The sequence below is a fragment of the Diadema antillarum genome, unplaced genomic scaffold (assembly GCF_040938485.1).
Source record: "Diadema antillarum isolate AM-2024a unplaced genomic scaffold, OU_Dant_1.0 seq00000931_RagTag, whole genome shotgun sequence".
In the NCBI taxonomy this organism is placed as follows: domain Eukaryota; kingdom Metazoa; phylum Echinodermata; class Echinoidea; order Diadematoida; family Diadematidae; genus Diadema; species Diadema antillarum.
The window spans coordinates 35,925-51,049 of NW_027271782.1; the positions used below are offsets into that span (position 1 = coordinate 35,925).

Consider the following 15,125-nt stretch of genomic DNA (forward strand, 5'->3'; position numbering starts at 1 on the left):
ACCTTAACTTTAAGATTATCTTGAATCCTATGTGAAACACCCCATGTTCTTACTCCACCATCTACCACAGTCTTTTATTATCTATGTTCACGACATAAGAAAGGAGTGACTTGTCTTTGTTTTTGTTTATCGAGAAAAATTTACCGCAGCTATGCACATACCCCCGACAATTAATTTTATGTCTTGATCGTGATTCTGAATCGACAAGTAAGTCAATAAATATCACAGAACCACAAGTGCAATACGTAGGCGCCTACACGTATTTAATAGGTCTATATTATGTGTGAAGTGCATCGATCAATATTATGTATATAAGTGATTTATAACAGAAAATATTACGTTCTTCGAATGGTTGTCTGCGCTGCTAGATTTAAGTTGAACATCAAAACAAACCACTACCGTGTGTGTGATGACGGCATGAAAAAGACCATGTGTGTACAAATTTTGAATTGTGTGCATCTGAATATTTTGCGGGTCTTTCAGCTCTTCAGCGATCGAACGTCGATTATGTGTTTATCATATTACGTACTAAGTAATATTATTGTATAAAATCATCACAGCAAATATAAACTTGTAAAGATGATATCAACTACAGATGGCCTATAATTCGTGTTTCTTATGTATGAGTCGGTATTTTACATGAACTTTCCGCATCGCGTCCCCCGTCCAAACTTCAAAACGGCAACTCACAGATAAAAACATATCTAATCACATAATTGCATTGTCAATCAAATGACACTCATCACATGACCATTCGATCACATACACAAACATTTATACTGTATGTCTTATATTGTATGCGCATTGGTATATCCAGACATATTGATAATAACTATACACACTCGAGTGGTTAGAATTTAACACGTGAACATTTCGTTGTTCTGCTGCACCAAAACAAACGATATATTACGAGCATCATAAATCATGAATAAAATATCATTAAGAACTATAATGGTACACCAGAAGGTGGTATATTGTATTCTTATGATCATACTGATAACATATATATATATATATATATATATATATATATACATATATACATATATATATATATATATATATATATATATATACATATATGTATATATATGTATATATATGAAGAGTTTGTTCGCAAAAACCGATAAGTCCATTTTTGAAGATTTTGAAGTACGGTCTCTGTCATAAAGTACAAAGTAATACCTATTAAATGATATATTGGTCACTACATATAAAGGTACATTTTTGAAGTTACGGTCAAAAGAAGCAAAAAAATCTTATTATTCTCTTTATTTTTCTTGACCTTTAATCGCAAATATCTTCACAGGGCAAATATGGACTGGCGGTTTTTGCGAAGAAACTGTTCATATATATATATATATATATATATATATATATATATAATATATATATATATAATAGTCTTAATCTCTCATCCGAAATCAGGACTTACTATATACTCAGAAGAATATAGAACTCTGATCAGTGTCAGTGAATCTTTAAACTTTTGGCACTCACCACACCAGTTGATGGTTGATTTGCAAGATGTTTAATCTGTTTTATGTTAGGTTTAATCTGCACCCTTCACAATATTTTATGAAAGCCGTAACATTCGACCACACAAACATATCACACGAAACCTAAATGCGATCATCAATCATTCAATCTCATATAACATCCATGTCACTTTTTTATTGAATGCAGAAACAAACTATTTCAAACTCTTTATGCAGTTATATAAAGCCAGTGTGATGATATTTAGACAAAAGGGTCCTGAACTTTCGACCATAAATAGCAGAATGTTTGTACAAAGAAAAAGACATGCAAAAAAAAAAAACCACCAACAACAACATACACTTATGGACTACAGATATACGTAACAACATAACATGCACTACCGGAGATTGGCTAATGACACTACGGAACAATGGAAAGTAAAGGGGCATAGGTCTTGATTTAATTCTGTTTTAAGGGAAACCTTACAGATCCAAAACGACATGCAAGGATTCGTGAACACTGGAATTAGCATTACAAATAGTTTTTTTTTCTTTCATTATAACAGATTAAATCATAGCTGAAGAGCCAGTCATAAGTTTTTTTTTTAATGTATATTATGAAATCTCTCCGTTGTACTCGAACAATGTCACATGATTGTGGAATTCTTAGGAATTTCTAATTATCTATTCAGAGGTTTTTTTTTTAATAAAGAGGAACATCACTTCATGTTGACCGAGGACTGAGAACAATAAAATGTCTCTAACAAATTTTCCAATATTAACATATAAACATATTTATTATATACGTGTATATGTATGTGTCTGTATACATGTATCCTTACTTGGCTTGGCAAGAAAGCAACGTAACAATAATTGCTCAAATGAATTTTAAACAGCCATAATACAATCATATACCAAATTTCGTCTTTTCTTCCTACTGACTCCTAGAGTCTCTGACAACTCATTTCAAAGGAGAAGTGAATCATTGGGTACTTCTGATGTATATAGCAACTTTTCCTTTATTCTTATGGTTGATTTTCTTTCCTTTTGGACTACATACATTAATATTATACATTTTATGCGGTGTGGTAAAAAAAGAAGTTTCTACAACTGTGCACGACCTACTTGACAAGACGGTAGCTTGTCCTCACAATGCATCAAGTTTGGCGTTGAGAGGGTCATAGTGAGCCGACCAGGCGTGTCTCATTTTCCTTGGATGACAGCAATTCCGTCTCACCTTCCCCGACGAACAGCCGACTACGACTACGACAGCGATCACGGCTACGATGGCACAGATAACAACAATAGCTACCCATTTGACATGTTTGGTGGGCTGGTTGATGTTGAGGACGATTTCGACCGACATATGACCAAGAGCGTTTGTCGCCGTGCACATGAACTCTCCTTCAAGTTCTTCGTTGATTTGCATGATGATCAGGGATCCGTTGCGGTCAACCGAAAACAAATCGTGGACAGTGACATCCGTGATACGCTCGCCATCTGGAGTGAGCCAGTAGATTGTGGGAGATGGCTTGGCGTACACGGGACATGCCATGCTGAAGTCGCTATCCTCCGCGGTCGCGACGTAGTCGGTGGGGCCGCCCGTTTGGAAAGGCGCGCAGTGGAAATCCTTCGGATGAACAGAGTACACGTGCCTCCCATGCAGTGCTGGCGGCTCGGCGCATTGGCAGGAATCGATCTCACTTCCGGTTTTTTCCATCCACGGATCGATCCAATCGATCCCGCAATCGCACACCAGGGGATTCCCCCTCAGAGTCAGGTACAAGGGCACTTCGACGTCGTTAAAAGTGTCTGCCGACAATGTCTCGATCATGTTGTCGTGTAAATGTAGCGTGTGCAAATTAGTCACCCCTACAAACAGAGAAGCATTCAGTGTTTCCAAACGATTTGAGTCCAGTTCCAGCTTCGACAACCTCTCCTTCCCACGAAACGCGTCATCTGCTATCTCCGAAATGTTATTATCTCTGAGTGATATGATATCCAATTCTGGTAGAGGAGAGAGGACTCCCTCTCCGATTCGAGTTAACTTGCCCCCGTTCAGTTTCAGCGTCCGAAGCTTCGACAGGCAGCTGAATGATTCGCTGTCTACATACTTCAAGGGGTTGTCACCAGCGTCAAGCACCAGAAGATTCGGCGATGTACAAAAGGCTTTAGGCTGTATTGCTTCAAGTTGATTTGAGGATAGGAATATTTCTTCCAGGGATTTTAAACCTTTAAAGGCATCTCCTGACAAAGAGACCAAAGAACACTCAGAAATGTTTAAGTGCAATATGCTGTCAAGGTCTGTGAAAGTTTCATCCTCGATCAAGTGAAGTTTATCATTCGAGTCTAGGTAAAGGTACAGGAGCGACTGGAGATCGGCAAAGGTTCCCCGTCTGAGGGCTCCGAGCTGATTTGATCTCAAGTCAAGAGCAGTCAGGCTCTGCAATCCTTCGAATGTCCCAGGGACCAAGTTGGCGATGCCGCTCGACCTCAGGCGGAGGAGCGCCAGACTCGCGAGACCAGTAAATGTCTGTGGATGTAAAACAAGCTGCGCGCGATTGTGTTCTATGAAGAGATGCGAAAGGGCGGGAAGCGAACCCAAAGACTCTGCATCAAGAACGGAGAGGCGATTGTCACTGAGTTCCAGCTCAGTGAGGCTAATGAGTGGTGCAAACACTCCTGCATTGATGACTGATATGTTGTTGCTCGATAACCAAAGCTTTTCTAGTTTAGATAAACCGCTAAAGGCATCCTTGTCTATAGTAGATATGAGATTTTCACTGATATTGAGGACTTGTAATTGGGATACATTAGCTAAGCCATTCGCTGGCAGTAATTGTATACTGTTACGCTGAATATAGAGAAATTTTGTCAGTGGAGGGAGATTGTCTGGTATTGTATTTTGGTTGGTTCCCGCGCAGAATACGCTGTCGCCACGGCAACTGCATCTCTCTGGACACGTGGCTGATCCTGGTGGTAGGAGCAGGAGCAATGCGTGCAGAAGGACCAATGGTGCAAGGCCCTGACCCAGTCGGTCCATTCCCCAATGTCAGAGGTTCTGAAATACAAAAAACACAACAGCAAAAATAGTTATCCTGCATTTACTGTCGTATTCATGAAATTTATTTAGACTTCAAGTATTTATCTCGTGCTATACATATCAGCTTGATAAAGATGCATCTCTTTCTTCTCCTTTCTCTTTCTTTTTCGGAAATCCCTTTTCCAGGACTTCATTTATAAAGGAACGTATAGTTATTTATAATATTTTAAGATAGCATATAATGGCGTGAAGCGATGTCTTCTAATCCGATATGTTTTGATATACAATATTACAGGAAAAATATCAGGATAGCGCTGTAGGCAGAACACACACGGGGTATCACAAGAAAATGGAAATATTGAAATATGAACAAAGTACAAGTGAGTCAACAGTGACTATTTTCCTTGACCATGATCAGCTGTAATGAGCCCATGAGCAGCATGTCTGCACACGGCGAATACTATTCGTATTCACCTGCATTTCATTTGAGAAACTGGAGGTTATAACTTGACAAATGAATATGTCCTGAAATAATGTTAGAAAAGTATGCTTTATATGCATGCTTTTCAACTTACGTCGCTGATGCCACAAAAAACACTGTCGTCAAATTAAGGCAAGTTCGCTGAGTAATCTGGGGACGAAAATTGCCAATGATCTATTGTCCAAGTATTATTGTATTTTTGGGCACATTGTTGTTGTTGTTGTGTTGCTGTTGCATTTGTTGCTTGTATTTTCATCCTTTTCCCTCCTTATCATGTAATTCAAACTCAGTTAAATTTCCCTGACGATCCTCTTTTGGGAGCTTTCTAGCTTCTCAATTTGAAATTCAATAATGGAATAATTTTCCTTGAAGCCCCGTTTGCCTATAAGCAGTTGTGGATTACATTGTATTACTGCTATGATCATCTTATGGTTTTGCCAACTGTATGAAAATGACATTTTCTTTCGACGGACCACAAATTGTTCACTTTGAGATAAGAATGATCAGAGTTTCGTCTGTATGAATAATACCTTCATCCAAACAAATCAGACACAGTGCATCAATAAAGTATTTAAAAAATCGTGGAGATCTCACTCTATGAAATGATTGTTGGTCTGGGTCGGTGTTACACACCGAATTTATTATAACCTGTATAGGCCTATTTGGAAAAGGTCAGTTTAAGTGGTAACACATAGTGAACTAATCCTTTTGAAATGTACTGGGACAGTCACGACAGTGGTTTGTTGTAAATGGGACCATCATATTTGGATTCCGTGATCATCCTTGTTGAATCCACAGTTGGTTTGGAAACAACATAATCTACATGCGCCATTCTATTTTAAACATTCGTTCACGATATTGAATCATTAACAAACAGAAGTTTCGTTAACAGCTGTATACTGTCCAATGTAAATTTGCCACAATTATTATATTATCATAACTAACCATGCATGATGAGGAAAGTACGTATCCTTTCTTTCTTTCTTTCTTTCTTCTTCTTTTCTTAATCTTCAAATGGCTATTATGCAGCCAATCACGAAGGTGACTTGTGTGAATTGGTAGATAGGTGGGCCACTTCACCTGACTAGCACCCTGCTCTTAACGGCGGATGAATGAAGTACGATTTTTATATGCGTTGGTTGTGACCCTCTCATGTCCAATGACTATCAAAGGGACAGGCTCGGGGTACAGGGCGTTTTGCGTCTTATAGAGGGGACGGTATGATTACACACAATATTGCTCGACAGTGATATTCTTTTTCTACTCTTAAGTAATAAATATCATTCGGTGCGTGCTGATGAAAATGGCGTACATGAGAAGTCTCGAAAAACATACGTCTCACCTTTTTTCTGAATGATGAAGATCCACAGAAAGCTCAAGTATATAACCTTGAATATCACACGCCGTCCGTGTCAGTCGTACTTTATCAAGACGAGGGAATATCAGACTGACGGAACGTGTTTTAGGAACAGAAGATAATCAGCATCGTGTGGGCGCGTAAACATGACGAATCGCAGGATCACAAAAGGAAATGGCGATCGTACAAAGACATACAATTTTGCAGCGCGGAGGCACTGTCATATCGACCTGTAAATATCTAATACACACATCAACCGATAGCAAAAGTCAACTGCACATGTTATCTGCAAGTCCAAAGGGCGAAAGGCCGTGTTTGAATACCACACTGGCGGCTGGAACGGCACCGTTTGTGACAGGTCGTCACAGACGGATAAATGAGCTAAAATATCTGATAAAGTAAAGTGTTATTGTGTAACACGGTGGCAGTTTGTATAGCTGCAAGTCCTATCAATGGTCATTGTTGCCCACAGCCACCTTTGATAGCTGCTTGCAGAGTCTCCGGCAGGGATATTCACTGCAGTCGCATTGGAAGTTGATTGGGGGTAAAGATTATCATTAAGTTAGTTATGCAACAGTGTGCACATCACAAGAATGTCCTCCACTGTCAATTCTAATGAAGATTTAAATGTTGGAGATTTACGTAAGAGAACATTTACAACAGAGACTGTTCTAACGTCAGTCACATCAGTTTGTGCTTGACCTAGATTTTTACGGGTCTATCCATCTACCAATTCGATGCTTTCGGTACATTTTTTTTGTACCACTTTTTGTATCAACTTCATAAGTAACGTCCTCGACGATTGTTCCGTCCTTAATCCCATGTTGTCTGTTTAAGAATGGCTGTTCCAAATATTTGATCTGTACAGGAACAGAAGCAGATTAGGCGTTTCCACATCAGCCCGATAAAAATCCAAGCTCAAGATATTTTCCAATTTCCCAAGTCAGAAAATAGCGAGCTATTTCGAAACATCGGGCTGATGTGAAAACGCCTATCGAAGCAAGAATCGGAACGAGAAGATTCGTGATGGCGCCACCAAGCCACAGGTTTCTACACTCTCGAGTCTTCACCTATCATCCTTTGAGAACTGGCGGAAATCTGATACATTATACAATGTATAAATGTACAGTATTTGACTAAGTTTAGAAGTTAGAACTGTTGTCGCTAGATATATTTTCTATCGCAAGTTGACAGGGAAAACAACATGAAATACAAAAACTAAAATGTCAGAAATAGAGTGAGTTCTATGTGCAGACATGGGACTGTGAGTTGAATTGGCCTTTTCGGATTACAATGACTTCTGATAATTTTACTCATGTTTGGCTCACTTTTCGGATGACTGAAAAACTACACCCCCCCCCCCCCCCCCTTCCCCATGCGATGGGGCGGATCGATATTTCACTTTTGTCCAATCGGGCAAGCGCTAGTGTCGAGCCCTGTATACAGGATAGACACCTGTAATGTTACACACACACACACACACACACACACACACACATATGTATTGGTATATATATATATATATATATATATATATATATATATATATTTATTTAATGAATTTAAAAGCATATACACATTTATCTGTTTGCGTGTCATTTATGCGAAACTTGTTATAAGGTGCAGTATTTACTACAAAAGGGGTATGATCGAGGGTATTTCCCAAATCAACGGTCCATGGAAGGAACCTGTGAATAGTAGGCACATGGGGGAAGTTAGGGCACGTCAAGGAGATTCATACGTATAATGGAAGTTTTAGAAACCACTCTATGAAATGTTATAAGGAGCATACAATTCTACGGGGAATTAAGCATATGTCAAAAGATTATTTGATGAAAATTGGTTTTTGAAATGACTGAGATATCTAAAAAAAAGTAAAACAAAGAGATCCTAATAAAAGTCGCGGCCTGTCTTATTAGGATCACTTTTATGGATACTAGTATTTCAGCCATTTCAAGGCCAATTTTCATCAAATAAACGTTGAATCTTTCCTGAAATTTCATGCTCTTTCCATATTTCATGAGGTTTCTCAGTATCACACACACACACACGCACACACACACACACACAAAATATTACAAATCTGAATCCCCACCTCAACCAGTACCGTACAGCCCCTTTAAGTGATTAGTATTTTTGCCCAGAGAAATAAAATATGTCTATGTTTTCATAACGTTTAGATGATTAGGCTCTACGATCTTCCGTGATCAGATACTATTAAGGAAATTAATTTACGGGTCTGTTGTTCTGGCGTTTCACTGAAATTAATGAATTCCATTCAATAGCGCGTCAGAAGGGGAAAGCAAATCACTTACACTGTCTATATGATTTCCCCGAAGGCACAGTACGCATTTATTTATTTATTATTAGTATTATTTTTTTTTTTTGCACAAGACAAATGGGATTTCGATTTCCAGGGAATCATCAGCCATCCTGGGCTCTGTTTCATAAAGCTGTTCGTAAAGTTACGAACAACTTATGAGCGACTGGTGATCAGTCCTGATGTGCTATACTTATCAGAATTTCAATAATTCAGCACAAGAGCTGACCACCAGTCGCTCATAAGTTTTTCGTTGCTTTACGAACAGCTTTATGAAACAGGGCCCTGGTCTTATTGCTAAGAAGGGATGAAAGGAACCATTGCAGTCATCCAAAGTCAATCTTGAGTCTCGTCAGCAACAAGATAAGAATACATTGTGTATATCGCATATTATCTGTTTGTTTACTCAACACTACATTACACAGTTACACGTCACACACTCCATGAATAATGTTAAGAGGAAACAGACATGTACACAAACAAAGGCGTTTTGCAGGCTTTATTACTGCAACGACATTTTATCACGCTTATTGCAAACTAACAGGGCATGATCAAATATTGTGACAACGGTTTTGTGATCTTGCAATCATTTTAGTGTCATCTCAGTACACTTAAGGTGCATAGAACAGAATCGATTCCACCTTTAAGGAACAAAAGATAGTAAACACTTTGAAAAGTTGAGTGTGATAAGTACATTTTGTAGTCGTAACCTCGCTAGATACTGGTGAACAAATACTGCCTCAAATACAAATACATGTACGTACATGCACTTCGACATTATCTATACGAGTGGTTGTATGACTACAAACGTAATAAAGAATGTGCACTTAATTGACAACCAAGGGCTTGTTTATCTGTTGTTATTCAACTTTCATACAGCCTGTAGTTTCAAATAACATACACTATTCAATATAACACTGTGAGTGACGCAATCATCTTGACCCCCCCCCCCCTCCATGAAATAGGGAAAAAATACCTAAACAAAAGACCCATGGGTTTAAGCAGAAAGACAGCAGGCAATCAACAAAAGTAACAACATTTATCATTCAAAGCTTGGTTCTCTTGCAGCAAAGGAGGTGGGACAAATCTTTTCAGCACATAATCATGACTTTTTGACATAATTACCAGAACTAGCTCTTTTTGTATGTGTGTGCTTCAAACAACTGTATTCATAGGTAATTAGAATAAACAATCTTGCAAAATATCTAAACATAGCCTAGTCACTTCGACTAAAGGCCACCGCAAACATACGACTTTCGGTCGCACGACTGACCAACTTTAGATCTGAAATAAATCACGATAGCCTCAGAATAAACACACTTGTTTATTTCAGATCCAAAGCCGGTCAGTCGTGAGACAAAAAAAAAAAATCGTATCAGACTAAAAATTACTCTTGTCTGGTTCAAAACACTTCCTATAACCTCTTCCTATCCTAGATATCTTGCACTGTTGAGTATCGAATTGCTGAAATGTACACCTACATACAATCAAATCTTGACCATCGTGCAGCTACTGCTGTAAAATGAAGTGATACAATGTACGCTTACTAACAGCGGGAAGGTGATACCTTCTTGCTATATAAATCAGCAAGTCACGCTTTACTATTAAAAGGCAGCGACTACATACATAGCTCTTTAATAATAACCATCAAACCATTACTTTAGAAAAATACACATTAAACAGTTATAAAAAACGTAAATATTTGCTAAATACACTATACTCAGCCATAAGCTCATTGAATTATTTGGCAGTGCATTCAGATCAATGCAAGAAAAAAGAACTACATTTCATCACATATTCAATAACAGTTTGGCAATATCATAAAGTTTGCCAAACTGCATAATCATTTCGCAAATCAAGAACGTAAAGAATGAGAATGAAGTGAACACATCATTTTCACACTTCTTGTAGGTGCAAGCGTCAATTTATACTGCAACACAGCAAGCTACTGTCACGTGTATACAGGAATTCTTCTTGAAATCCAGATAATTTGCTGTAATGATGAAAGCAATTTGAATCAACAACGTGTCTAACAATGTCGCTAATATCTAGCATTTAAAAGCAAAATGTCAACCATGAAACTTGTTTGATACAATATACAGCAGTGTAATAACATATAATAGTATTGAGATCCTGTGAAGACTGCAATGTGTAGCGTTGCGTAATACATTTTGCACACTGCACAGACATTGTCGTTGTCTGAGTTCAGACAAGTACTCTGCATTACACGTACATATTGAACAACTTTAGCTCCCTGTTAACCCTTTCTGCACCAGGAATTTTGGACAGTGTGTGCAACGCTATGGGGGTTTCTGTATCAATCAACATTCAAAGTAAACAAAGGATTAATTTACACCTGGGCATAGTGTAACTTATCAACTGTTATAGATCTAAATACCAGCCAACAAGTGTGTAATTGAATAACGAATTCTAACATTTCATGAGGAGCAAGCTTACATGTATGCCATGATGTTCATGAAGATTCATTTTCGGAAGGACGACAGATACATACATGTACATTTAAAATCATAAACAGTACTTTAATTTAATATCATAAACAGTACTTCAATTTGACTAAAAGAAAATACCTGGGAGAATGCCTGATTTGTATGTGTGCTTGCATGTCCGCTTTCTTTTCTTCTTCTTCTTCTTCTTCTTCTTCTTCTTCTTCTTCTTCCTCTTCTTTTTTTTTTTTGTACTGTGCTTAATTAATCTGCTTGTTTTCTTTTCTGTTTCCTGGATTATAAAACCGTAAAGGTAACTACGTCCACTTTAAAACCTTGCTGATCTAACAATATCACATTTTATGACTTTTGTTGAAATAGAAATGACATGTACCGGTACATGTAATATTGAGCATAAAATACATCTATCATCTCTGCCCCTCCCTTTCTAATGACCCCCCCCCCCCCAAAAAAAAACAGACAAACAAACAAACAAACAAACAAACAAACAAACAAACAAAAAACAGCAAAAATTCTTGATCATAATACTCTACTCACAATTGATAAGGCTACATACGGTACTAAAGCACTAAAGACATATGAAAGGTTTAGAACTCTACATCATGCTTCCAAGCATCCCTGAAACAGAGGCATCCCTGCATGAAGCCAAGTACAGACGTATAGCATGCGGTGCAAATATGTTTCTGGGGAGATTTTGTTCCTTGTGCGTGCGTTGTTGTGCCATTCATATTCTACAGTGTATATTGCACTGTACAGACAAAATTTTGAGAATTTAAAATACATGCATTATACGCGATTTAAACTAGTGCACAAAAAGTCATACCCTGTAATCAGCTTGTTTACTATAACTTATTATGTAGAATTACACACAATTTATGCCAGTGATCACGAGTACAAGTTCAAGTACTGGTACAGCATTTTCTTCTAGCATGAGATGATACAGTATATTACACCTGTACATTGTACTCCATTCTTAACAAATATCTAAAGTGTAGAATTTGCATGTGGAATTGTACAAATAAATGCTGCCCAATTTTTTTCTAGCTACAGCTGTGTATGAAAAATGTCTATTTACATGGAAAGTACGCAGAAAGACGATTAATACATAGTATTGCAGTTTCATCAGCCTTGCAAATAGTTTAAAATGTCATGCCGTTTCACACACTTTATACAGCCGACCATACACAGCAGTCTTGCATTTTCAAGGTATCTTTGTAGCAAACTAGTCTACAACTTGATAGAGAAACTTTACAATTGCAGCAATATACAATGCCAGTTGATGCTTATAATGCACATATCACTTCTTGAAGGCATGTTGAAAGACGAGACTCAATCTATGTACACAAAGGAGATACAGGCGCTGGATACAGCCTACAGGATTTTTTTTACATTTCTTATTCTCTTTGCAACTCCCCTCACTTATGCCAAGAGAAATTAAGGAATTTACTTCTCCTTTCAAATTGAATGTGGCTAATTTCATAACATTTGAATAGGCATGGGATATAATGAGTTTTCTCCAATTTGTCTCCCTCTGTACAGATGACATACACATAATTTGTAAGATCATGAGGTATGCTGATCTATATTTCTAACAAACATACATATATATACAGTGTATATGCACGTCGGGGGAGAAAGAAAACCAGCAGGAATGGAACCTGTCAGCTACTGTACAGAGGGAGAAAAATAATCGAAGAAGTCTCTAAATACCCCATATCTTCATCCCCTCTGCTTAAAAAGATCTTGCTTTCATTTGAATAGTTCTTCACATACAGAAGGTACACATTCAAAGGAAATGGAAGAATGTCTTGGTAGATGGTGTGAAAAGAGATACTGCACAGAGAATGTCTCTACAACCTACAACAAATGGTCATGGGAGGAGAGGGCACTGGTCAACGAAACATCACTGGTCCACAGCAAAGAATTTGTTACATACATTGTAATTGGGTTACTACATGTAGTATTGCACAAAAGCCTTGAAAGTTAATCATACTGAGCCTTTTCAATCAAATAAGCACACATTTAAGAATGTGAACAGATCAGTTAAAACCTATTGATATCCAAACAGGAAGGAAAGAATAAATTATGACAAGTTACAAAAATGAGATAAACATACAGAGTATACGTTCATATATTTGTATGTATTGATTATGTTATAGTGCATAAATGGACATTACTATGATACCTGTTTGCCTAACTTTAGTAATTTTTATCATTAATTAATCGGTCAAATACTGACATGCCGCCTTTACAGTAAAATATAATCTCATCATAATGATGATGTGATGTAATAAAAAGTCCAATCACTGCAACACCAGGACTAAGAAGGGGGAGGGGGATGGGCCTTCCTCATGTCGATGTGTCATGAAGACGTTGCATTAGCATGACATATTGTTTTTAATCAAAAAAAAAAAATGCAAGGCCACATGAAAACACACAGTCTTAACAAGGAAATTATTCACAGGTACTATGACTTGGCCCTGCACTCGGTATTGTGTATCAGTTTCCTTGGGTCATTCCACATGACCACAACATCGCCTCCTTTATCTGCAACAAATGAGGTGTGACTTAAGCCCACTCATTAAGCTTACTGTTCCTGTGGAACAGGATTAGGGATTACCTCACCATCTGCAATTCATCTGCACGATGGGGCTAAAGAAGTTTCCAGCATGAAGTACACTTTGATTGTCCAATAAGTCCAGACAAGTTGCCAGCTATTTAGTCTATTCAAAACTGTTGGAGCATGTGACTGTGATATGGTCACTGCTGGTGGCGACCTTTTGAGAAACTCTACAACACTACAGGGCTGCCAATAATCACACTTCAAAAACAGAGAGGTTCTCATTTATATGAAGCTATACAGCACAGGAAAGCATACTATGCATAATCATGTGCGACTAAATGATTCAACAAGAATGGGAGGCTTTCACATACAGCTATATATTCCTTTGTCAGGATGTGGAGAAATAATTTTTAAATATGATAGGTCTAATTTCTTCCCAGAAACATCCTGCAGAGTCAGAGGACATGACAGCCTGACAACATTTTTATAAGCTGAAACAACAAGATCAAATTCTTGTGCTGCTTATTCACAATTAACTGCTGGCTGATCGTGTTATATTTTACCCTCTCCATTAGAAGGTAGTATACATATCATGAAAGGGGTGGAAGTTTAATTTGCTGACAACACAACACAGCTCAATGCCAGTATCAGACCTCCCAACCTTCTGACTGAAAAATACGATTCATGATACAGCTCAATCGTAGGAAAAAAAGAGCAGTTCCCATAGAAGTGTGACATAGTGAAACTATTCAGAAAATAGGAAATTCCTGTAGAAACAATAGCTGTGTATGGTCAATATTCAGATTCTTTCCTCCAAATTCAGTATGATTGGGAGGTCTGCAGAATGCTCTTGCAGCTAACCCTCAATGTGAACATACAACACTTTCAGTTACGTATTGCTATAACAATTTTGGATAGCTTGCAGAGCCTCTGTAAAACCAGATCAGATTTACTAAATCATCATGCATGCACAGCACTATTTTTGCACTACAGTCATCCACAGCAAACCAAAACCTTAGTCAGCCTAAGACGTGGCAATCAATGCAATGCAATCACAGAATTTCAAACGAATTTCAGATTCAAGACTCCAATTCCAAAAGCAAGCATTTAAACACCTGACAATCTGTTCATAATAAAACATTCGCATAGTTGACAGTACACTGTACTACAATAATGATGATATGGTTGGATTGATGTCATCTGCAAAACCATCTCATCTACTAAGCAAGAGAACTTGGAATGCCAGACCTCAAGAGCCACAGTTTCTTTAAGAGCACAAAAAACAACAACAGTGTGACAAAAATTTAGAACAGAAAATTTCCCCCAATTGAATGAGAGAATCAAGTACATGCACCTTGCGACTAAAATGTCTTCCTCTCTCTCTCTCTCTGTTGTCCTGATATCTCAGATTTTTGTTG

The 15,125-nt window shown here is 37.8% G+C and overlaps 1 protein-coding gene across 1 annotated transcript; it reads right to left on the minus strand.

Moving 5' to 3' along the window:
• Window positions 1-2,553: 2,553 nt before the first annotated feature.
• Window positions 2,554-4,535, minus strand: LOC139741466 (uncharacterized). The gene has a single exon (XM_071652051.1). The coding sequence runs from the start codon at window positions 4,519-4,521 to the stop codon at window positions 2,626-2,628; it is 1,896 nt and encodes a 631-aa protein (XP_071508152.1). The 5' UTR covers window positions 4,522-4,535; the 3' UTR covers window positions 2,554-2,625.
• Window positions 4,536-15,125: the final 10,590 nt, after the last annotated feature.

Bases quoted from the DNA above. Each gene is read 5' to 3' on its own strand.
- LOC139741466 (XM_071652051.1), bottom strand. From the start codon at position 4,521: ATGGACCGACTGGGTCAGGGCCTTGCACCATTGGTCCTTCTGCACGCA.